The sequence below is a fragment of the Schistocerca serialis genome, chromosome 3 (assembly GCF_023864345.2).
Source record: "Schistocerca serialis cubense isolate TAMUIC-IGC-003099 chromosome 3, iqSchSeri2.2, whole genome shotgun sequence".
In the NCBI taxonomy this organism is placed as follows: Eukaryota; Metazoa; Arthropoda; class Insecta; order Orthoptera; family Acrididae; genus Schistocerca; species Schistocerca serialis.
This window is the reverse complement of record NC_064640.1, coordinates 290,118,902-290,144,130: the sequence shown is the minus strand read 5'-3', so window position 1 is coordinate 290,144,130 and position 25,229 is coordinate 290,118,902. Positions and strand designations below refer to the sequence as shown.

The following is a 25,229-nucleotide window of genomic DNA, read 5'->3' as shown; positions in this document are numbered from 1 at the left end:
CATTATTGGCACAATAGTTAAAGAATTTCTGCAAAATTATAAAATTTGCAATGATGGAATGGGCTAGATCTCATTAATTCTTTAAATGTATTTTTCTTATCAAAAGTTGACAGTGAATATGATACAGGATATTTTATGATAATTATATTTTATTTTCATACACTATTTCAGTATGTTTTAATACTCCTTCATACAGAATATAAAAATACAATGAAGTAAAAAATTACCAATAAGAGAAATATTAAAGTAGTGAAGAGACAGATGGGTTGAGCAGTGCCTACTTTCAGGAGATGCAGCTCTTAGCACAGCCAATAGAAACAAACATGAGAAAATATTTAAAACAGCTGTACTCCCTAATTGTGGAACTACAAAACCTCTGTCAGTTTTAAAGGTATGGGCACTGTATTAATTTATGATTACTTAGAGGAAACTGAAAGATCTCAAATGTAAGAGTAAAATAATTTAACATATATTAATGTTCATAGTTAGACATTTTCCAAAAATAACCATTAATCAAAGGAAATGAGAGAGTGGAAGCTGCCTGCAATTCATCCTGTATATTTATGTAAAGACTGTGTAATGGGTCTGTGAGTAAAGCAGAAAGCAATGGAAATAAATTAGTTGTGCATTGATAATTTCCTAAAGATCAGATTTATCACAGATGTCATCCTTGTTGATCAAAAGGTTAATTACAAACATTAGTGTTATATGATTGTGGTAATATTTTCTATAGCCTTAGACATCTATTAAAATTAGGTCAACACTCCTTTCAAATGATTCTTGTACCTATAGTCTCTTCACCCAGAAACTGTGATTAATATGCACACAAGAAATCACTGAGCCCTTTTGAGGCTAGCATTAATTGAAAAACCTTATTTCAATGTCCAGAACAATCAACAAGTATTCGAGATGTCCACATTAGGTACAGCACTGTACAATTGTATTCATAACACCTCAGCAATAGGTCATTAATAATTATCTTTTTTTCCCCTCTAGAGCTGCCGTATGTTGGAGAAGATGGATTTAGAAGAATGTGTTCTTATTACTGATGCTACGCTTATACATCTAGCGATGGGCTGTCCCCGTTTGGAGAAACTTGTAAGAAAGATCTACACATTCAAAAATATTATGCAAACATCCACTAGCAATTTTCAGAACAATTGAAATGATTTACAAAAAGATGCCTGCACTCTACACAAGATTGTGTGTTGTTTTGAAACTTCCTGGCATGTTAAAGCTGTGTGCCAGACAATTATTCAACCCTGAAATCATGCCTTTCACAGGCAGTGTCGATACCCACTGAGCCAGTCAGTTGTCTCACAACCTGCCTTCACAGCTTAACTTCCACCCGTATCTCTCTCTTCTCCTGCTTACATTGTGGGATCAGCACTCCTGGAAGAAATGATACTGTGGAGAAGTGGCTTAGTCACAGCCTAGGAGATTGTTTCCAGAATGGATCTTTCACTCTGAACACAGCATGCATTCCACTTCAGAGTGAAAGATTTATTCTGAAAACAACTCCCTTGGCTGTGGTTAAGCCATTGCTCTGCAGTATCATTTCTTCCAGGAGCATTAGTCCTGAATTGTACAAAGGAGAACTTCTGTGAATCTCAGAAAGTAAGAGAGAGATACTGCCAGAAGTAAAGCTGCAAAGGCAGATTGTGTGTCACACATGAATGTGTCTGCTGGCAAGAGCATTGCTCTTGAAAGGCTTGATGCTGGATTTGTGTCTTTGTCCAGGAAATAGCTTTAAGCTGCTAGTAAAATTATTTGTTACAAACTATTCATATGGAATTTAGTGATGTTTAATAGCTTTTTTTACTTAGATGCTTTTTAATATACAACAGTTTATTTTAACTGAATTAATTGATGTATACAGTTTGTACTCTAGTACTTCTTGATGTGTAGTTAACAACTAAAAATGTGTAGAGGTTTTACTTATTGTAACTAAACCAAACTGCTTAAAGGGAGGGTGGTAGTGTATGTGGAATCCCATTTTATGTTTTTGTTCCTACGTATATGACTGTCTACATCTACATTCATACTCTGCAAACCACTGTGATATGGATGTCAGATGGTACATCCCACTTTACTGTGCCTCACTGTTCTTCATGCTCCATTCACTTATGTAGTACATGAAGAATGGGTGCTTAAATTCCCTGTGTACACTGTCGGTAGTGAAATCTCATTTTCGAGGTCTCTTCAAGAGAGATATGCAGGGAGCTGTAATATATACCTATAAGGGGCAGTCAAATGAAAATGAGACAGGTGAGAAAAAAGTAAGTAAACTGTTTATTATTTCAAAAGTAATCACAGCTGTTAATACATGTATCCCACTGTGGGCAAGATGGTCAGTGCCTTCCTGGAGAAATGTTTGTGGTTCCCGATGGAACAATGATTGTACCCAGTCATGCACCTCTTTGTCAAAAGCAAATCAGTGACCACAAATGATTTTCTTCAGGGCTCCAAAAATATCAAAATCACATAGGGATGTTGTGTGGGAGAATAGTCGTGTGGAGAATGTATAGTGCCGGTCAGTTTTTGTTGCTGACTGCAAATTCAACTATGAGCCAGATCTTCAGTGTCTTGTGTCTTACAAAGCTAGTTGATGGTTTGAATGATGTTGCTGAGGTATATGTCAAATAGGTGTGCAACTCCCTCTGCTGACAGCCCTTCTTGCCATGAACTTATGATACACAAATGGTCTAAGTTTGAAGTGATCCTTCAAGGCATGTTGACACACTGGACAGTATATACAAGCAGCATTGTCTTATTCGTGATTTGAGACATAGTGCACTAAGATTGTTTACTTTTATCTCCATTACATAGCTGGCTGTTTGTAGCAATTTCATGAGGTCAAATTTTGAAAAAGCAGGTCCTCATTTAAAAGTGGGAAAAAACTTTATCAATTATGCACATTGTGAGGATGGTGCAAAACATTTTTGTGCAGTTTATAAGCTGAGGAGGCACCTGGCAGTGGATGTCATGTGAACTTGACAATCAAACTTACCAAAAGTTGATGGAATTTAAAGTCTACCTTCTGGCTGGAAACCCAAGAGCGTTTTATTAGTAAAATAGCATGGCGAATCTACTTTCACACTAATTGCTTTTGCTGTATTCTACAACTTCAGATCCATGGGAAAATACTTCATTTTTTGAACTCATTCGTGACTTGAGCTTAGATGGAATTAATTTTTTAAAAAAAGCATTTATGTATTTTGTGAGCAAGCATTATCTTGTGAAACTTATCTACATGTACACGGCTATCTAACTTCTGTGACATGTGCTTGAATGTTCCTTCAGCAGTGAGTTTTGGAGTCCTCTTGATTAAAATACACCATACACTAAGGTAACATTCCAGCAAATTTAGCTTACAGTTAAATGATCATGTTGTGGGTTAGATGAGTTTAACTGTAAGGCTGTTCATTACCAGACTTTATGGCAGATCCCATTTTTGTGGACTGAGAAGTTGTGACAGAGATATCGTACATTCTCATATGCATCAAAGGGTATCTCCAGTACCACTATAACTTCTCCCCTTTCCTGTTCCATTCCCTAATGGTGTGTGGGAGGAATGATTATCTTTAAGTCTCTGTGCGAGAAGTAATTTGATTTTCCCATCATGGTCTGCTCTTGGAATGTTAACATCTCTGTATTGCACATTGCTTGTCTTAGCTTTGGGATCTGTAGTTTGGCGACCACTTCCATAATGCTTTCATGCTTATTAAACTGAGTCCATGATTATGAGCAAGAAAAATGTCGTTCTTCTTTTTTATTTTCTCTGTTATTTGCATGAATACTTCGTGGTAATGATCCCAAAATGATGATGGGTGCTCAAGAATGGGTCAGATGGTTGTTTTGTAAAACATTTTTTTTGTGGATGAATTAAATTACCTTTGCATTCTCGAATGAATCTGTCTGAAATCTACTTTTCTTAAAATTATTTCTCTGTGGTTGTTCCACTTTTGGTGACTCTATATGGAGTACTACTACATACTTCATGGTTGTGATTTACCACCAACAGTTCAATCAAATAGCAAGTGTTTCTGCCATTTCATATGAAGTACATTACATTACTTTGTGTATAATCACAGCAGTGTTACTGAGTTTAAATTGGCAGACATATTGTACTTAAAAATTTCCTGTGATAGAAACAATGAATTGCCTTCATTGGATAGTGTAGCAATAATGAAATGATGTCAGTGAGCAGGTCTTCACTCTAGAGATCACTCGTTTATAACTGATAAGAACAGAACCTATACCCTTCAGGGTATGGTTACATTATTTGCTGTAATTTCTTGTATGCAATAGTTACATCACAGCTACAATTCTTTGTAGGTAGGTTTTTATATCAAAACAGTGTGATTACCAAACAGTGGATGGGGTATCACAGTACTCAAGGATTGCAAATGGCAGTTCTTACAATAATTGCCCCATGGGAGATAAAAAGTTCAATGCATGCAAGCAGTGTAAAAAAAAAAAAAAAAAAATATGCCAATGATTTTGATTAAGGTGTCTTTCAAGAACATTCACCAACCCTCAGTCATGTGTAGTTTAGAAAGCTCCTATGAAAGCAAAGACTGTGTCATCATTGATTTAATTGATGTCAAAGCCTTGTTGATCAACAAAATCTGAAAAGCATGAAAATGAGTGTAAGGAAAGGAATGCAAGAAGTGTTCCATGAATTCATAAGAGAAATTTTGCAAACCACTAAGATGAAAAATACCAAGAAGCTTTAATTTTATGTGAAGTCAGTAAATAGGTCAAAATCACCTATTCAGTCTCTAAGTGATGATACTAACATCAAAACAGAAGGTAACAAACAGGATGCCAACATACTGATTTTGGTCTTCTGAAACTGTTTCACTGCAGAAAAAATAATAGTATTTCTCCTTTAAATACCACAGAAATGCTGACAAAGGTATAGATCATTACTGTTCTCAGTATGGATTGCCAGACAGGTGCATATAATTGTAGGTCTATATTGCTGAAATTTTTGGAAGTGAAATTTGGACAATAAACAGTACAGACAGGAGGAGAATAGAAATTTTTGAAGTGTAGTTTTGCAGGAGAATGCTGATAATGAGTTGGATGTATTGAATAGCTAATGAAGATACACGGTAAAAGAAGGGATGCCTTGATATGACACATCCTGGGGCATCAAGGTGTAGTTAATTTGCAGTGAGAGAGAGAGAGAGATAGAGAGAGAGAGAGATTTTGCAATGAGGAGGGGGGGGGGGGGATTGTAGAGGGACAGTAAGATTTCATTGCACTAAGAAGGTTCCAATGGATGTAGGTTGCAATAGTTATGCAGAGATGAAGGGGTTAATGCAGGACTGACCAGTGGGGAACTGCATCAAACAAGTCTTTGGACTGAAGACCACAATAGCAGCATGGCTGATATCAATATGTTGTTGAATTATTGAATATATTTTATGCTTGAGTGTCATGTCCATTTTGAAGACTGAAACTTTCCTATATAGTAATTTGTGAAACTCTTGTGTGCTCTGTTCATCCATGATAGTGTGGGCTGTAGATAACAACATTACCCAGGTGGATCTCATGTTTCTTGACTTACTTAAGACATTCAATACAGATGTACACTGTCAGTTAGTGAACAGAATATCAGCTTTGTGACTGGATTCAGAACTTTCTAGCAGATATATTTCAACATGTTGGTTTTAGAGGGCCAAAATTCTCATGTGCAGTGATAACTTTCAAAATACCTCAGGCTAGTTTTATTATAGGGCCATTGTTGTTCACTATGGAAACACCTGAGAAATGAATGCAGATGCTAGCAGAGCCTGCAGGTTGTGCTGTTGTATTTGATCATGAACAGCATCTGTGAAGTGTCATCAATACTTGCAAGTGTCAGCCATTGTCAGAACAGTATTCTGTTCAGTTGTGAGTACATTATTTTGGAGCTAAGTGAATTCAAACATGAGCACATTATTGGTGTTTGTGAGGCGGGTGCTGCTGTAATCAAGGGAGTTGAGATGTTTCATGTTTATGCTGGTGCCAGCTTTAGGACTTACACTGCATACAGAGTAAGCAAAAAAGCATCATTCACTAAGTCACAACATGGAGGAGAGAGTATGTTGAGTGATGGTGATGAATGGCCATTGAAGATTCTTATAAAAAATAAGGGAATAACAGCTGCAAAAGTCACTGCAGAACGTAATTTCACACTGAAACAAGCTCCATAAGCACGGAATTGCAGGGTGAGCTGGCATTCCAAAACCACTCATCAGTGATGTAAATGCCCATAACAGGAAAACTGGTGCCAGAGGCATAAAACCTGGACAGTAGAGCTATGGAGCTCAGATGAGACTTATTTAACACTGTTACCAACTTCTGGCTGAGTTTATGTCCCAAGAGATGGTGGGCATTCAGTGTTGATTTGGGCAGCACTATCTTGATATTCCATGGGCCCTAAGGCTACTTCGGAAGGTTGCATTACTGCTGAGGACTGTGTGACCATGTTAGCTGATTAGGTCCACCCCATGGTACAATGTTTGTTCCCCAATGGTGGTTCTGTGTTCCAAGATGACAGGGTCCCTGTTCACACAGCTTACATTGCCCAGAACTGTTTTTTTGAGCACAAGGATGAATTTTCACATCTCCCCTGGCCACCACAATTGCCAGATCTCAATATTATTGAGCCTTTGTGGTCTACTTTGGAGTGAAGGATGCATGATTACTGTCCACCTTCATCATAATTACCTGAACTTGCCACTATTTTGCAGGAAGAATGGTATAAGATTCTCTTGAAAATTATGTGGGACATGTATTTATCCATTCTGAGATGAGATGACTGGAAGCTGGTATGTTGAGTTTCGTAGGAAAAATCGTAAGGAAATGTAATTTATCAGTGAAAGAAATGGCTTACAAATTCTGATTTGGTTAATTCTAGAGTAGTGCTTATTGGCATGGGACTCTTACCAGGCAGGGTTAATAGAAGAAATAGAGAAGATGCAGATAAAAGTGGTGTATTTCATTACGGGGTCAGTCATTAAGCCCAAGAGCGTTGCCGAGATGTTCATTATACTTCACTAACAAATGTTGCAAGGGAGTACCATCTTACACACATCATAATATGACTTGCAGTGCGTGGATGTAGCTGCTCATGATTAATGAGTAATGGGTGTAAACTGTATTCTGTTACTCAAGCTATTACTTCATATGGGTGAATCATTCACAATTGGACAATAATGATAGGATATGGAATATTGACTGGAGAGGCCATCGTGACCATTATGTTGTTATATATGATTCTGAAGAACTTAACCAGTTCAAATTCTGTAGGAGGTTAGAGGGTATTTTAGTGTGTCTCTTTTAAGGTAACAAAATACATACTTGTGAATGCCACCATAATCCGAATATTGTGTTAGAGAACTCTTCTTTGGAACATAAATCTGTCTTCTCTTCTGCTTTCAGAGTTTGTCTCATTGTGAACTGATAACAGATGAAGGTATTCGTCACTTGGGGACATCTCCATGTGCAGCAGAAAACCTCACAGTGCTGGAGCTGGACAATTGTCCTCTAATTACTGATGCATCACTGGAGCACCTAATTTCTTGTCATAATCTTCAGCGAATTGAACTTTATGATTGCCAATTAATAACACGTGCTGGTATCCGCAGGCTTCGGGTTTGTACAACATTTTTAATTTGAATATTGTGTTTCATAGTATCGGAAGAAAAGGTTCTTAATACTGTCAAAGGTGACAATATAATATCATTTTTTTGAGATCAATATGACTCTATACCCAGTTAAACAGGAAGCAGGACATTGCAACATTCACTTCCCTTAGCATATAAAGTCACATTAAATTTTTCTTACTACATGTGTACAAAGTCATGTCACTTACAGTAAAAATTAGTCATAATATAAGAATAAGACAAAATTACATTTGGATGGGTATAGTGAGTGCACTCAGAGGGTTTTTAGGGTTACACAAGTTCATAGGCTTGATCATTATACATTCAACACAATAATCTGAATGCTCGAAGAAAAGTAGAAATACAAGAAGTCATTGATTGCTGCTTTTGTATTTTAACTAGTGTGGAAAGTAATAAGCACTCATGACATAACAAATGCCTTCCCAGAACATAGCATTTGTGGTAAGTGTGGGACGGTGTTCAGACTTTAATTAATGCCAGACACTGATGTGACTGTTATCTGTTCCATGATCAAGATGAGTTTAGGGAACTTAACATTACTGATTTTAGGAAAAAAGTGCCACCATTCCTGAGATCTCAAGTGATATTGTGGTATCTCTGAGCATATCTTTCTTAGAATGCTACGGGGTGTTCAAAAAGTCTCTCTGCAGTGCCGTATGATTGTTAGCCGCGCATGCCGTATGATTGAATTGTTTGCCTGCCTGGGTTACTTCCCTTAAAGTGGACTCTCCCAACATTCTACTGTTTCATTTATCTCAGCCAGCGTTGGTAGTATCGTTGGTGTGTGTCGTTAGGTGTTGACGTGAACGTTTAAGTTTAGTTCCTTTATTTGTTTGTTTCATTTTTGTCACTGTTAAAATGCTAACCATTGAAGAACGTGTGTTTTTAGTTGAAAAAGTGTTCAAAGCTGGCGGTAAATACACAGTTTCAGTTTGGCAAACATTTAATTCAATTTTCCTGAAGACAACATTCCCACTTCGCAATACTGTGCGAGATTTGACTAACAAATTTTGAAGTATGGGTTTAGTGACAGATGCACTGAGAAGTGGTCGTCCTAGCGTTTTGTCTGAGGATAAACTACTTGATATTTCTGATAAAATGTCCATGAGTCCGAACAAGTCAGTAAGAAAACTCACCTAGGAAATCGATGTTAGAATTGGAACAGCCCACACAGCTGTAAGGAAAAAATTAGAACCTTTCCCATACAAAGTGACAGTCATGCAAGAAGTGAAATACTGATCATGGCAAGATTATTGTCAATGGTTCAAAAATTTTGTTCAACAAAATGGAAGGGATAAAATGGTTCAAATGGCTCTGAGCACTATGGGACTTAACATCTGAGGTAATCAGTCCCCTAGAACTTAGAACTACTTAAACCTAACTAACCTACGGACATCACACACATCCATGCCTGAGGCAGGATTCGAACCTGCGACCATAGCTGTCACGCGGTTCCAGACTGTAGTGCCTAGAACTGCTCGGCCACCAATGGAAGGGATATTCTTAATGAAACGTTTTTCACTGATGAGGCATGGTTTCATTTATCTGGGTACATGAACCCGCAAGATTCTCATATGTGGAGTACCACAAATCCATTGTGTATTCATGAGGAACCATTTCATTCTGTGAAAATAGGAGTTTGGATTGCAATTTCTAGATGTCAGATTGTGGGTCCCATATTTTTCAATGAAGCAATAAACGCACAACGATACCGCAGTGATATTCTGTACCCATTCATGGGAGAACTTGTGTTAAGTGAAATACTGAACGGTTATTTTCAACAAGATGGTGCAACCGCGCATTCAGCTCGCATTTCGGTGTCACTACTTGTTGATGTTTTTGGTGATTGCATAATTTCACTGGGACTTTGGCCTCCACGATCGCCTGACCTAACACCACCTGACTTCTGGGCTGCAGCGAAAGCAACTGTCTATAGAAACTGTCCAAAATCCATTGATGAATTGAAAACTGCAATATCCACTTTCACTGCTTCTGTTACAGAAGAAATGTTACAGCTTGTGTTTGGAAGCATGATTAGATAAATTGAATCGTGTATTCAACAACAGTGGGGACACTTTCAACATTTAATGTGAAAATTTGTAAGTAGAAATGAATATTCAAGAAATTAATAACTTGTATTTCACTGAGTTTCTTTTCGGTATATTCACTGCGGCATACGGCACACGCAGCTAACAATCGTATGACACTGCGGAGAGACTTTTTGAACACCTCGTATATATGGACTGTCAGTTTGTGCAAACACTGACAAACAACTATTTTGGAGGCCAGCAACCCTGAGAAACTTCGGAACTCTGTAGAGGTAAGTACCATTCTAGGCTCTGTGAAGAATATGGTGTGATGGAAAGTGCTATACATTTTGTGTGTTGTACATAGGCCACATTTGAATTGTATAAAGTATTTTTTATTGGATGGTTTGACATGGAGTTCTGTATTCTGGAAAAAAATATAATTCATCTGTCCTAATAAAAACTTTGCAAAGCTCGGGTTAATTATATAGCCATGAAAAGAATTCATTTAACAGAGGTTTTAAAACTAATTTTTTACCTAAATAAAAGTCTGACTCATTCATATATAGCATCCAGGAGAGCATTTGTTCAAACTCCAACCAGCCCTTGAGATTTACATTTTCTCTCATTTCTGTTGCCATGTGTTGTCACACATTTAGAAGAAATGAATTCAACACCTCAGGTGCAACAACTCATTTCAGGCAGAGTAACATGATGAGCACTGTCTAAAAATTTGAGTTTTCTGATTGAGATTTTGAGAGTCCAAAAGAGAACTCACCAAAGGTTATTGTTTCAGTATTGTAAGTAATACAGTATGGTTTACAGTTATTGCAAAACTCTGGGAAAAGATGAAGTTCAGTTAAATGTCTAAGGAAATGTGACGTAACTCTTGATGACACACATTATTGGAATTTTTTGTTTTCATGGTATAGTAATAATAACTGTTTGTTTACTTGTTATCATGGTTACTACAAATTAAATGTACTATCAGACAGACAACCTGTTTTGGTTTTTATTTCCATTATTTTCCTTTTGAATGCTTCTATTTATCATAGTTTCTGCCTCCTATTTGTACCTTAATAACATTTTTATAAAATTTGTAATTGGTGCACTGGGTTACAGAACCACCTTCCAAACATCAAGGTTCATGCGTACTTTGCACCTGTGACACCACCACCATCAGCAGGTGGTTCTAGACAACGTTACTGTCGCTGTTGTGCCATCCTGTGAGGTTTTCTTGTCGCCATGCCTCACACTGCCTCGCCTTATCTCATCTCGCATCAGTGAACTTACTGGCTCCATATGTCCTTGCATCTGTGTCTGCTGCTTGCACGGGGAACAGACTCCTCCGGCATATGTGCAGTTAGAATGATTTGAAGGACTGTAAGCCACTTGGATCAGATAGAGGGATGAGAATGATTTTGTACAGTAGCACAAGGTTACACATTGTCTCAAGAAGTATGTGTTATAAGCAGATGACATTATTAAATATTTTTACACTGTAACCTGTAATGTTCCCAAAATTGTTGTGTATGTTGTTTTAAGTTGATAAATCTAAAGACTGATTAATGACATTGAATTAGTAGAACTGTTTTGCAGGACTTATCTGACATATGAAAGATGTTTATGATATTTCTGTGTTCTGTCAGCCATTGCTATCCGGTAGCTGCTATTATTTTCTATGTGTAAAATACACATCTGCAAAGTTTTCTTAGGGGTGTCAGGAATATACCAGATAAAAGGGAACAAGCAGAATTTATCAGCAGCATTAAAAATAAAACTTTAACTATAAGCTTGGGAGTTCAGTCACTGGTTAGCAGAAAGGTCAAGTTTTTGTAACAAAGTATTAAAAGATAGTGATGGACTGCAGTTATGATGTACACCGCTTTTTAGGAAATCCTTTGACAGTGTGTTTTTGAATAGAAGTTTTGGTTAAGTTTTGAGAGATTAATGAGGCTTTTATGTGAAATTTTTTAATGAAGAATGTAATAGCAGTTGTGTAGCCATAACACCTAGTATGTCTGCAGTCATAATGGCAAGCAAATTAACACTGAAAAATTACTGGGTATGGAGAACGAAGGTGATAATTTTAACTGATATTTTTATTACTACACTTCAGTCACATTGTAAACCACACATAGTATTCAAGTGTGCATAATTTTAATACATTTAAATTTAAAATTCTGCATATGTAATTTAGTGTGGCAGTGTATTTCTAATAACATTGTGTAGCTGTTTTTGTGATCAAATTTGTATAGAGATTTTACTGTAGCCAATAGGGACATAATTCAATTTCAACTATAAGAACAGCAACTATATAAAATTACTATAATGTTAATTCGATTATATGTACTTTAGCAAGAATATCTGAAATTACACACTGTTTGGGAGAATAATTTGTAGTGTGAGGTATGTTTGGAACTCTGATTTAGGGGTATTGATACCTGTAGCACTACTAAATGTAGCTTTAAAATCAAAGGAAATTCAGATGTTCCATAATTCATATGTCAAAAAGAGCAACTACCAATATGGGAACAGATATAATTTCAGAATACAATGTTTAATCTGTTTTCTGCACTTAAATATGTCTTTCATTTTGTTTTAGTAAGTTGGATATATCACTGTGTTCAGATATGTACTGTTTCATTACAGAAGAGAAATAAAGGAAACAAACACAACGAGAAAAATAGTGAGAATATGGAAACTAATATTTTACATGCTGTATATAATTGTAATGCGTCTTTCAAAAGAATGACATTGAACTGTGAAGTTGTTAATAAGTAGACATTCTGCACTCTGTAATTTGATACATTGCATTTGGCATGTAGGGTTAATAATATATATATATTTTTAGCAAATTGTAAAAGTCCTTGTATTTTCAGCTTAATTTTATCTTTAAAGTATTCAGAACCACCTACCTCCTATAGCATAAAATAAATTTTGAGGTATTTGTACCAAGTTCTGTAGCTGATGTAATTGATAATAAGCAGGAACTGACTGATCATTTATGGTGTATAAATAATAATTTCTGTGATAGACTTGTACTTAGACAACAGTTTATTTCAGAGTTGTAGATGCTGGCATCATCTCTTTCCTGCTAGGTGGGCAACAACAGTTATATTCATGTGAATGTTGTATTTCTGTGTGCTTGGAACATGTTACATACAGTAATGTTAACACAAAATTGCTGTTGACTAGTGAAAGCTATATACTCATTTAAACTTTAAAATTGCTATATACTACTTTGTTACCAATGTCACTGGTTTTATTTTGTGTTATTTGGTGTAGTAAAAGGAGGGTTGGTAATATATCAGAGAATTGCTTCATTTTTTTCCTCATTATTATAATCTACATGGAGTGATATAACATTACCACAGTGCCACTGAATAATAACATGTGTTGGCATTCATGTTGTAGACCTTTGCTAATTGCAACCCCACCAAACAGATTTGAATTTATTTGCTAGTAACTGTATTGTGTATATATAACCAAAAATAATACTGACAGCCAGATATGCACAAGGAAAGGTATGTTATGTATTCTCTTATTTTAATTATTTGAAGAATGGAATAAAGTGAAACTTCAGTGGTAGTCTAAGATAATGGTAATGTACTAAAAATTTGGTGAAGTATGTTGCTGAGCATTGAAGTGGGAACTATGCATTGTAGTTAAATGGATGTCATATCTGTGTGACAAAACAATGTTCTACTAGTTTTCCATTTTAACATTTACAATTAATAAGAGGTCAGCATCATAGAATAAAGGTTTATTTTGATGGCCATTTTTAATTTTGATATAGTATACACATTCAGCAATACTCATTCCAGACATACACATGTAAACGGGTAAGGAAACTGTCTTGAGGGCAGTCTTTTGGAAAGTGCAACATGAGCTGTCATATATTGTTGTTGTGGTATTGTGAATGTAAAAAGAAAAAGAAATGGATAATGGTTGTTTAATCCTCAAACTCAAAGCTGTAAAATCAATCCATAAGATTCAATGTTGTTGTAGCATGAAAATTTATTGAATCATATACATAATAAACATTTTTTGCACTAAATTATTCTGTTCTTAATACTTGTACAAATACATATTCATTACTTTGGGAACAGAGTAGATGAGGTGGTCTAAATGTTAAAACACTCCTGAAGAGCATGAAGAGAGCTTAAATCCTCATTTGTCTATTTCGATGACACTTGTTAGACTTCAAAATATGGCTATTTTGCATAATGCTGGCACTAGAAATATGCCTTGGGGTTCCTGATTTAAGCCCATGTATTATGACCTTTCTGTTGATTGAAAATCTCCTCATTAGGAATCAATACAGATATACATGTGGTGTCAGTTCTTTCGGAAATGTCCAAAAGAACAGACACCACGCATATATAATTAAGGAGAAGACAGCCAATGATCTTTCAGTGCAGATGCACAACAAGCTTGAAATCTTACGGGAACCAGCAAAATGCCATGAATAGTGATGATAATGGGCAAGGGTCGCTACATTAGTAGTGTGTGGGTAAGTTGAGAATTTGGGTACGACTTGGGTAGTCAGTGCAGTCAAGATGACCAATGTATCTGGATGGCTTAGCGGTCAAAGCATCTGCCTAGTAAGCAGAAAACCTGGGTTCGAATCCTGCTCCAACACAAATTTTCAACTTTCCCCAGTGATTTAAACTGATGCCCACTTGCAACCATTGCCTGTAATTCCTTTGTGTCTTAATCAATATGAATTCCATGAACAATGATGGTGTAGAACCCAGTCGGCTCTGTTCATTCACAAGACCCAGAAGGCAGTAGGTTCTGGTGCTCGGGTTGATACTGTGTGGCTTGGCGACTCAGGGTTCCTGAGCTGGGGACTGGTAAACAGAATCACCTTAAATTGTGGGCGTGCTTCAGCAACCACTGTATGGCATGGCAGTGGAACATGGGTGCCACAGGGAACAGGGCTCAACTGCCTGGATTGTGAGGATGCTAAAAGTCTATAAAAAGACCCTAAATGTTGAGGTGTGCTGTGCACCAATAAGATGTGTGGCTGTTGAGATGGAACAGTCATTAGCTGGCAACCTCTGGGAAAACTGCAACAACTAAGTTCTACAAAGATTACCTAGGCATGTGTGGCTCTGTCTGGATCTTGCCAGTGGAATGGATGGGCTGCTGATGGGTATCAACACTCATCCTAACAAGGGGGCTCATGTAGCCAATCCTCCCGATGCAGTCTTTATTCGAAGCTCTTCAGTTTACTGTAACAGAATGTATGCTGCTGGGCAGAATGTGCTTTTGATTGTTAAAAGGAAAGAGGAAAGCTTTGAGAAGGTTTCTGTTTTCCATATTCCAAAAGGTTTAGGGCGCATTGCTGGCACTTCAAAATCAGTCAAGTGATTGTGGGAGGGAACACTGTTGGTTGAAATGCCTAGTTGCAAACAAGTGATGAACCCCCAGAAGCTGAAATGCCTTGGGGAATATAACATCGAAACAAAGCTCCACCACACCTTGAACTACAGCAACCTAGAGATTTTGCTGATATACAAAATATCATGAAAAAGGTGGCTGGGGATCTGGTAAAATCAAAATTCAACTCCTTTATCTTTACCTCCAATAGCATGAAAATCCCAGAGCATATCAAAGCAGGATCCCTATGTCCCCAACGCAATGCACTGTTTAAGTGCCCACAAAGGTGTCATTTGTTCATCTCCTCCAATGTGTGTAAACTGCTTTGAGGATGAGCCTGTCTGGAGTAGATGGCAGCATCTACCTTGAAGAAGGGAAGATACAGAAGATAAAAACAACAAAATGTATCCTGTGTGGTGAGGCCAAGATGATCTACAAGGCGATGCAGCCTCCCACATTCATTACATCTTTTGCTTCAGCTCTGAAGAAACCTATTCTGACAGCCAATGCCTCTACACAAATGGACGTTGCTAGTGTCGGCACTACTACCTGTGTTTGTCAGTACACTTGTATAAACTGCAGTTTCTTCAGAGCCCATAGTCACCTCCCTGTGCCCACCTCGAGAGAACTTAAGATAAAGACATAGTTGCCAACACTGTGGAGCTCCTGTCATCTCCAAAGGCAGAGTCTGCTAAAAAATCTGGCACTAGCTCTATCAATGCTGTGGTAGTTCCTGCAAAGCCTTCCCAGGCCAAAAAAGTAAATGAGAAGCTTCCAACACAGGCAGAAATGGGAAGTAAACTGTCAGGACATGTTGATGTCATTTGACCTGACTGTTCTACTCCTTCTGCTGTGGAGCCAATGGAATGTGAAGTGTGCCTGGGTAACCTTCTTGCACCAAGACTGAACATCCACCGATTGCAGGTTTCCACGCTGGTGGAGAGACAGGATGTATTTCAGCTCCCAAATAAATGGCTTCCATGCTACAGTGGAACATGAATGGGTTCAGGACTTGTGTGGAGAAACCGAAACTCGTAGCACAGGCATATCTCCTGTGCTTGTGTTTCCAAGAAACATATTTTAAAGCCAATGATGCCCCTGTGCTACAGGGCTATACCTTCCATTGCAAGGATGAACTGACTGGGGAAAGACCCAAGGGAGAGGTTGCAATGTTTGTCAATAATGCACACTGCCCCTCCACTCTTTTCTTGGTTACTGATCTACAAGCAGTAGCTGTTGAAGTTCATGTAGGTCACATCATCACTATCTCCTCACTGTATTTACCTCCCCAGGATGTGACAGATTTTGAGGCTCTCACAGACCTTATACGACAACTTCCTCACCCATTTCTCCTACTTAGCAACTTCAAAGCTCTCAATGTATTACGGAGCTCAAACTTCACTTGCCCTAAGAGAGAAATTTTGAAGAGCCTCACGATGTCTCAGGAGTTATACATCCTCAACATAGGCAATCCCATTCATTTCTCTGCTGCTTCTGGATCGTCCTCAGCCATTGACCTCACTTTCTGCGCTCCATTCCTCTCAGACTCTACTCAGCGGAAAGTAACTGGTGATCTTGATCCTAGTGACTGTTTCCCCACTGTAGATCCACCTACTGGAGGAAGCATTAATGGAAAGAAATGAAGCCATTGAAATGGATGATCAGTAGGATTAACAGGACACTGTTAAACAAGCAGGCTGGATTTGAACACCAAGAAAGCATCTTGAAACAGGTGGACCACATCACACGAATGATAGATAATGCCGCTGACTTATCCAGCACAAAGTCCCTCTGTTATCTTCAGAGGAAACCTGTACCTTGGTGGACCAACGAGTGCTGCTCAGCAATATGGGTCAGGCATTTGGCTCTATGCAGCCTTTAGAGTTGCGAGAGCCAAGGCTAGATGTATCATTAAGCAGACCAAGAAAAGGCCATGGCAAGCATTCACTCTGCCAAACATTCCGCCTGTTCTATGGGAAGCTATCAGGAACATTTCCAATAAATACAGTCATTTACCAATAGCAGCAGTGCTGAAACAGGGATCTCTCCAAACAATGCCCGGACTCATCACTCAGACAATGGCAGAGCATTTTGCAATGATTACTGCCAATGCCAGCCAGGATCCAGTGTTCCACCACTACTGTGCAACAATAGAGAGGGGCAAATGGGACTTACAATCCAACAATTGAGAGTCTTATAACTGCTCATTCTCCATGCGGAAGCTGGATTTGGCACTGTCTGAGGCTTGTGATACTGCACCCAGTCACGACAAAATCCAGTACAGCCTGCTTCTACATTTGCAAGCAGCATTAAAGGAAATCCTTTTCACATGTTTTAATTTGCTATGGCAGACAGGTCACTTTTCCTACACGCACAGAGAGGCCGTTTTGACACCTCTCCTCAAACCAGAAAAGGATCAAATGTGTCCTAGTAGTCACTGTAGTGTTGCCTTAATGAGCTGTGTAGGAAAGACCTTGGAGTGAATGGGTAACTGTCATCTGGTCTGGATGTTAGAGACAAGGCAACTCCTCAGCCACTCTCAGTGTTGATTCAGGAGCTTCTGATTCACTGTCGACAACCTGATGCTTCTAGAAGCGGTTATGTAGCAGGTTTTCCTAAATAAACATCACAATGTTACTATATTTTTTGGCACCAGTAAGACATACAACACTGTCTGGAGAGAGAGCATTGTGGAGCAGCTCCACCAATAGCCTTTTGTCCCCACAGGGGGATCGCCGCTCTTTGATGGGTTCGTGCTTGGCTACTGTGGGGCCCCAGCCATTGCAGCATGCTGCACGTCTATCCTTTAGCTATTGTTTTTCCCTTTCCTTGGAGAATGTGTCTGGGGTGTTTTTTGGAACACATTTTGCATTTTCAGTAGATTACATAAGAACAGTCTCTCCACTGTTTTTCGTTCCTTTTTTCTTTCTCGCTCCCCTTATCATATCCTTCCCCCACGTCAGTGTTTGAGGTTCATCATTTTCTTCTTCCTCTCTGTGCACTCCTTAAGCTGGTCCACACATCTGACACATAACAGGTGACTGTGTAACACGTAATTCCCAGTCCCACATCAACAGGTAGGGTTCATGTGTATCCCGTGGTACAGGCCAAGCCCAGGGAGGGGTGTTTCTCTGAGTTGCTACCTTCCCAAATTGCGAATTGGTCCAGCTGTCATGCGTTCAGGAGATTTGGCCTGAGGTGTGAACTATCACCTCGAGGTGGGTACACCTCCCTCTGAGGGGGCCCTCAGTTGGAAGGAGTGCACCATCGGAGATGCTGGCAGTCGTGGGGACTCTTCTCGCAATGAGCCAATCATCATCTTCATAGTCAATGTCTACTAAACATAAATTGAAGGAAGCTCATGATTCAAAGCCCCTCCCACCTGCAGCATGGTTCCTCATAGTTTCACGTCCTGAAGATGGTCAGTCCTTTGCTACAGTAAATATGTTTCTTATTCAGAAAGGTGTTGATGCAGTTGCTGGCCCTGTGAAACCCTGCTCTCATTTACGCAATGGCACTTTGCTTTTGGAGACTACTTCTGATTCTCAAGCACAACAAATGCTTGCAGCTTTGCTCCTTCGTGGCTATCCTGTTTGTGTCGAGGCCCAGAAAATGCTGAATTTTTTGCATAGTGTTATTTACGTTAGGCTGCTTGATGGTCTGACTGAGGCAGAAATCCAAATATACCTCTCTGATCAGGGTGTCACTGGAGTGCATCAGGTGACGAAAAAGGTACATGCATCCTTAGTGCCCACATGCACTCTTTTTCTCACTTTCAATAGAGTGGTGCTTCCATCAAAGATCAAAGTGGGCTAGGAAGTTATCACAGTCTGATCATACATTCCAAACCCGATTCACTGCTAACAGTGTCATCATTATAACCACACTTGAATGTCCTGTTGACACCAGGCCAAATGTGTAACCAGTGGAAAGGATGCTTGTGAAGGTGATTGTCCTCCTCCTCCTCCTCCTCCTCCTCCCCACTGCATCAACTGCAATGGCGGCCACGCAGCCTCCTCCCGAGATTGTCCCATGTATCTTGATGAGCAGGCCATTCAGGAGATCTGAGTAAAGGGAAAAGGGCCTTACCCAGTCGCTCACAAGTTGTTGGCTACTTGGAAACACTGTGTTCTTCCATTCGGCACTTACAGTACTGATCTTACCACATCTTGCTCCATGAAGGACATGGCCACACAGACACGCGACCTCGAATTCAGCACCATGGCTGTAAAATCACCTAGTGTCACGGTAGCATCACCATCTCCTCCTCCAGCTGTGCAACAAGCCACCAAACTTTTGCCTCATGGGGCAAAGTCACCTGCTACACAACCAGCAGGCCAGAAAGGACAGAAGGAATACTCCCATGAAGACTTCTTACGTCCCTCCAGTGAACAAACATCTGAGTCTTCCTTTGCCAACCAGAAAGTCTCGAAGAAATCAAAGAAAGGTAAACAGTCTTCTCCTTCGCTAACTTGGAGATCCTCTTTGACTGTGTTCCTATGTGATACCCTCACCCGGCCAACCTCTTAGTCACCAGTGCACACTGCCAACCGTTCATCTGCCATGGACTCCACAGACCAACAGAGGGAGAATGCCAATGTCTCTGTAGATCTTATGGAGCAGTATCCTCCAGCGTCTGCACCCTGTAGCAGTGAGTCTTTGATGGCTGGCACTCAGTAGTTGCCAAGGTAACACCCCTTCATTTTTTCCCTCCTACCCTTTCCTCATCACGACTCTCCTCCAATGGAATGTTCATGGTGTTAGGTCCAACAAGGAGGAATTATGGCTGCTCTTGTTCTCTGCCTCTAGGAGACAAAATTGTGTCCTCATGACCACTTTGATCTCTCGCATTTCTTTCCAGTCCACTTTGACCTTCATCCCAAGGAAGGTACTCATGGGACCTTTTCCCATGTGCTAGCCATTTGCTGACTCCCACCCCACCTACGTGCACACCCAAACAGCAGTTTTCTAAGGCCGACTGGAGGCTGTACACCTCCCTGGTGAGCTTCAACGAACAACATTTCCCCCAGTTTTGATGAACAGGTAGAATATCTTGCAAGCAATATCCTTACCACCACAGAACATCCCATTCCTCACACTTCCTCTTTACTGCACCATGTCCTTGTTCCTTGGCGAACTGAGGCATGCCACAACGCAATTCAGATGTGGAGATGTGCTCTTGGCATTTTTAACCATCATCCTATGATGGCAAACTGAGTTCATTATAAGCAGTTGCATGCACAGTGTTATCACATTGTTCGGGATAGCAAAAAAGCTAGCTGGATTTTATTTACTATTTCTTTTAACAGTTCCACTTCCTCTCCCACTGTGTAGGCCAACCCCCGACATCTCTCTGGAACCAAGGTCCATCCCCCAATCTCTGGCATGACAGCTGACCTTAGCACATGTCATAGTGGACACTATTGCTATCTCCAACACTTTGGGATGCTATTTTACGGAGATTTCCTGCTCCAGCCACTATCGCTCTGCCTAGCTCCATCGGAAATGAGTGGAGGAGGCTCGGGTGATAACCTTCTCTTCTCATAATCATGAGTGCTGCAATTCTGCATTTACTGTGAGATAGGTAGGTCATGCTCTCACCTCATCCCATTCCTCTGCCACTGGGCTGGACTATATGTGTATCCAGATGTTCCAGAACCTTTCTCTTGTGGGCAAGCACTTTCTCCTTCATATTTACGGTCACATCTGGGCAGAGGGCATGTTTTGCAGATGCTTGTGTGAAGCCATTGTCATATCCACATCTAAGCCCGGTAAGGACAAACATCTTACTTCTAGTTATCACCCCATTTCTCTCACCATTTGTGTTTGCAAGGTGATGGAATATATGATTCATGCCTAACTGGTATGGTGTCACAAGTCTCACAATTTACTAACCACTGCACAGTGTGGATTTTGAGGGTGTCATTCTGCATTTGACCAACTCATCATGTGTCAACCCATGTCATGAATGGTTTTCTGTGGAAATACCAGATTGTAGCCGTGTTTTTTGATTTCGAGAAAGCCTGTGAAACCTGCTGGAGGACTGGTATCCTCCATACACTCTACACGTGGAGCTTCCATGGCCACATGCCCTGTTTCCCTCAGGAATTTTCAAAAGATCAAGTTTTCAAGGCATGTGTGGGTTCTGCCTTGTTGGACACCTTTATCCAGGCAAACGGTGTGCCTCTGGGTTCCAACCTGAACATTGTCCTCCTTGCTATCGCCATTAACGCTATAATGGCCTGTCTCCCACCAGGCATGTCCAGCTCCCTTTTCATTGATGATTTTTCCATCTATTGCAGTTCTCCACAGACTTGTCTCCTTGAGTGGTGGCTTCAGCATTGTATTGATCATATTTACACGTGGAGGATCAACAATGACTTTTGTTTTTCCAGTGACAAAACTGTTTTTATGAATTCCTGGCGGCACAATTGCTTTCTTCCACTGTCTTCACATCTTGGGCCTGTTGCTCTTCCATTCATTGAAATTACAAAATTCCTGGGGCTCATGCTCAATAGGAAACTTTTACAAGCTGCAGCATAGTCACGAATACAAACAGTGATCCAGGTACTGTCAAATGTTTTTTATTCCACCCTTTGATCACAATCAAAGGACTTTATATTGTGATTAAAGACCGGAATAAAAAAACATTTAATAGGAAACTTTCTTGGTCGTCCTACATGTCTTAGCTGACCACTAACTGTACGCAGTACCTCAGCATCTTACGTGTCCTCAGTGGTACTTCCTGGGGAGCAGATCAGACCACCCTCCTCCTTTTGTACTGGCCCCTTGTCGAATCGAAACTAGACTATAGATGTTTCGTTTATGCATCTGCCCATGCGCCCCTCTTACACCGTCTCAATACTATCCACTATCATGGCATCCATTTGGCCACTGGCACCTCTTGCACTAGCCCAGTTGAGAGTCTGTATGCAGAAGCTGCCGAACTACCACTGTCGTACCATCATGATTTCCTTCTCAGCAGATACACACGCCGTTTGTCTGCAATACCTGGCCACCTACGCTATGCTTCCTCCTTCGATAACTCCTTTGATTTACAGTATGGGGCATGTCCCTCATCTCTGTTACCTCTTGGAGTTTGCTTTTGGCTATTGCTCTGGCAGCTTAACTACACGCTACCTGCTACTTTGCCGTGGTGGATTAGCCGATCGGTCTAGGGCGCTGCAGTCATGGTCTGTGCGGCTGGTCCCGGCGGAGGTTCGAGTCCTCCTTCGGGCATGGATGTGTGTGTTTGTCCTTAGGATACTTTAGGTTAAGTAGTGTGTAAGCTTAGGGACTGATGACCTTAGCAGTTAAGTCCTATAAGATTTCACACACATTTGAACATTTTGAACCTGCTACTTTTGCAATGGATGTGAACCCTTCACCACTTTAGCTTCATGTGGCAGCCTGTAGTCACCTTGCCTTCATTTGCTTCCTAAGGACATTACTCCAGCCTCGCTCTATCACCATAAGTTTCTTGATCTTCGCATGGAACTTCATGATAGTACCTTCGTGTAGATGGTGGCTCTCGGAATGACCATGGTGTCTGTGGCCTTCATCGTTGACACCGATGTTTTTTGGTATCAGCTTCTGGAATGCTGCTCAATATTTATAGCAGAGCTCTTCACCCTGTATCAGGCCACGCAGTACATATGGTGACACAGGCTTTACAACTGTGTAATTTGCTCTGACTCTTTCAGTGCCCTTCATAGCCTCTGTGTGCTGTTCACCATCCATCCCTTAGTGCAATGGGTCCAGGAAGGCTGTCACTTGCTCAGTCTTGTTGGAGCCACTGTGATGTTTAGGTGGGTCCCTGATCACATCGAACTGACAGGAAATGAGGCTGCTGATACTGCTGCCAAGGCTGCAGTCCTCATACCTTGCCCGCTAGTCCTTCCATTATCTTCGATGATCTCCATGTTGCTGTCTTTCAGCATGTGGTGTCACATTGGCATCACCACTGGTCCTCCCTTCATGAGAACAAGCTCTGGCGAGTTAAACCTTTCCCAGTGGCATGGAAAACCTCCCCTTGGCTCTGTCACTGTGAGGAGATCATTTTAGCTAGGTTGCATATTGGGCACCATCTTTTTCGCCATCACCATTTGTTAAGTGGTGCTTCCCCACCACTTTGTGCTCATTACCCTCAACCTTTGACAGTTTGCCATTTACTGATGGAATGCCCCCCCCCCCCCCCCTTTTATTAACCACTTATATTCTCATTTATATATACTAAGATGGTATCTGTTCTTTCAGACATGTCCAAAAGAACAGATACCATCAGTGACCATGCAGCTCGTTAGAATGAAATTACAATGAAATGAACACCCTTAGCTGCTTACAGGTGTTGACATACGTCAACGGGGACAAATTAAAATGTGTGCCCCGACCGGGACTTGAACCTGGGATCTCCTGCTTACATGGCAGATGTTCTATCCATCCAAGCCACCGAGGACACAGAGGGTAGCGCGACTGCAGGGATTTATCTCTGGCATGCCTCCCGTGAAACCCACATTCTCATCGTATTACCGAGCGAGGTGGCGCAGTGGTTAGACACAGGACTCGCATTCGGGAGGACAACGGTTCGATCCTGCTTCCGGCCATCCTGATTTAGGTTTTCCGTGATTTCCCTAAATCGCTCCAGGCAAATGCCGGGATGGTTCCTTTCAAAGGGCACGGCCGACTTCCTTCCCCGTCCTTCCCTAATCCGATGAGACCGATGACCTCGCTGTCTGGTCTCCTTCCCCAAAACAACCAACAACCAACCTCATCGTATTGTCCCGCACTACATTTTTAGTGCCCCCGCCCATTATACTAATTACTTGTGACGCGTTGCCCGTTGAAGTCACATGGTGTGGAGCAAGTTTAATCCAAAATCTATTATTTTAATTGCCTGCTGCTGTGGTTACTGAAGAGGCACAGAGTAATTTTAGATTCAGGGTGTTACAGGAGAGGTTGCACTCCTGTATATACTTTTGATCTGTAGCTGTATTTATGGATGGGGGGGGGGGGGGGGGATGGGGACTCCATTGGTTGCTGTGTCATTTTCCCTGATCGTGTCCTCAAGACTTTACCATCTTTGATGCAGAATTACACACAATCTTGTGGGCACTGAAGAAGATGAGATGTGTTTTAAGTGGTAAATACCTTGTCTGTTCCAATTCTCTAAGTGCCCTTTACTCTCTCCAACACTTGTACCCAGAAATAAAGCAGTCCATGACATCTGGGACAGTCTCCTCCAACTACTAAGGCTGGGGGAGATGGTGTCTTTCTGCTGGGTGGCAGGGCAATGGTTGTTACAAGGAACAAGAGGACAGGTGTAGCAGCCAAGAAAGTGTGTCGCAATCCTCAGTTAGTTCAGTTTGCCTTCCCATTACAAGCTATTGCCTTGCTGTTGAGTTACAGAATCGATGAGACAAAGAGTTGATGGAAGTGGCGTCAATAAGCTGTGCTTAGTAAAGTCAATGGCACAACTGTGGCTTACCTCCCTTCAGTCACACAGGTGGGAGTGACCGACAATAAACCATGCTTAGTAAAGTCCACAACACAGCTGTGGCTTAACTCCTTCCAATCATACAGATGGGATGGGGTCCTCCTTACTCATCCTCATATTGGCCACAGCTCTATGAAGCTTTCTTCTCCAGCGAGAGGATCCTCTAATGTTTGTTACTTATGGCATACAGATCACAGTGCACCACTTTTTACTAGATTGTCTTTTATTTTTGGACCAAAGGTCAGCAGCTCAGTTGCTGATGGATTTGCCCTGTATTTTAACTGACAATGAAACAAATGTGGTACAACTTTCAAAATTTTGTGAACTGTCCGACTTGTTCCCTACAATTTTAGGGCGACATTTTTAATGTATTTTCAGGGTGGCTGACTCATCTGTGTTTTTGGTAAGTTATCAGCCAGCCACATAATCCTGTGCATGTATTTAATGTCTTGCATAGGTTTACTTAATGGTTTTAGACCATCTGAAACAATTTTAATGTTATCTTCCATGATGTGAGCTGGTGTGATTGTTCAGGTGATCATGGATGAGATTAGAAAATAAGCATAAGAAGGTTTGCTATTCAAACTTCCCCACAGCTAAAAAAAAAATTTGTTGCTAGATATTATATTGGAACGGTCT

General features: G+C 40.5%; 1 protein-coding gene across 8 annotated transcripts in view; it reads left to right on the top strand.

Moving 5' to 3' along the window:
* The window catches only part of LOC126470071 (F-box/LRR-repeat protein 2), a 269,884-nt gene extending 256,115 nt beyond the window's left edge, over positions 1–13,769 (top strand). For all 8 annotated transcript variants that reach the window (XM_050097579.1, XM_050097580.1, XM_050097581.1 and 5 more), the window contains 3 exons: positions 997–1,098; positions 7,438–7,650; positions 10,832–13,769. In XM_050097579.1, the coding sequence (XP_049953536.1) occupies positions 997–1,098; positions 7,438–7,650; positions 10,832–10,939 (423 nt within the window). In that variant the 3' untranslated portion in view covers positions 10,940–13,769. The remainder of the gene's footprint in view (positions 1–996; positions 1,099–7,437; positions 7,651–10,831) is intronic.
* The last annotated feature ends 11,460 nt before the right edge of the window (positions 13,770–25,229 follow it).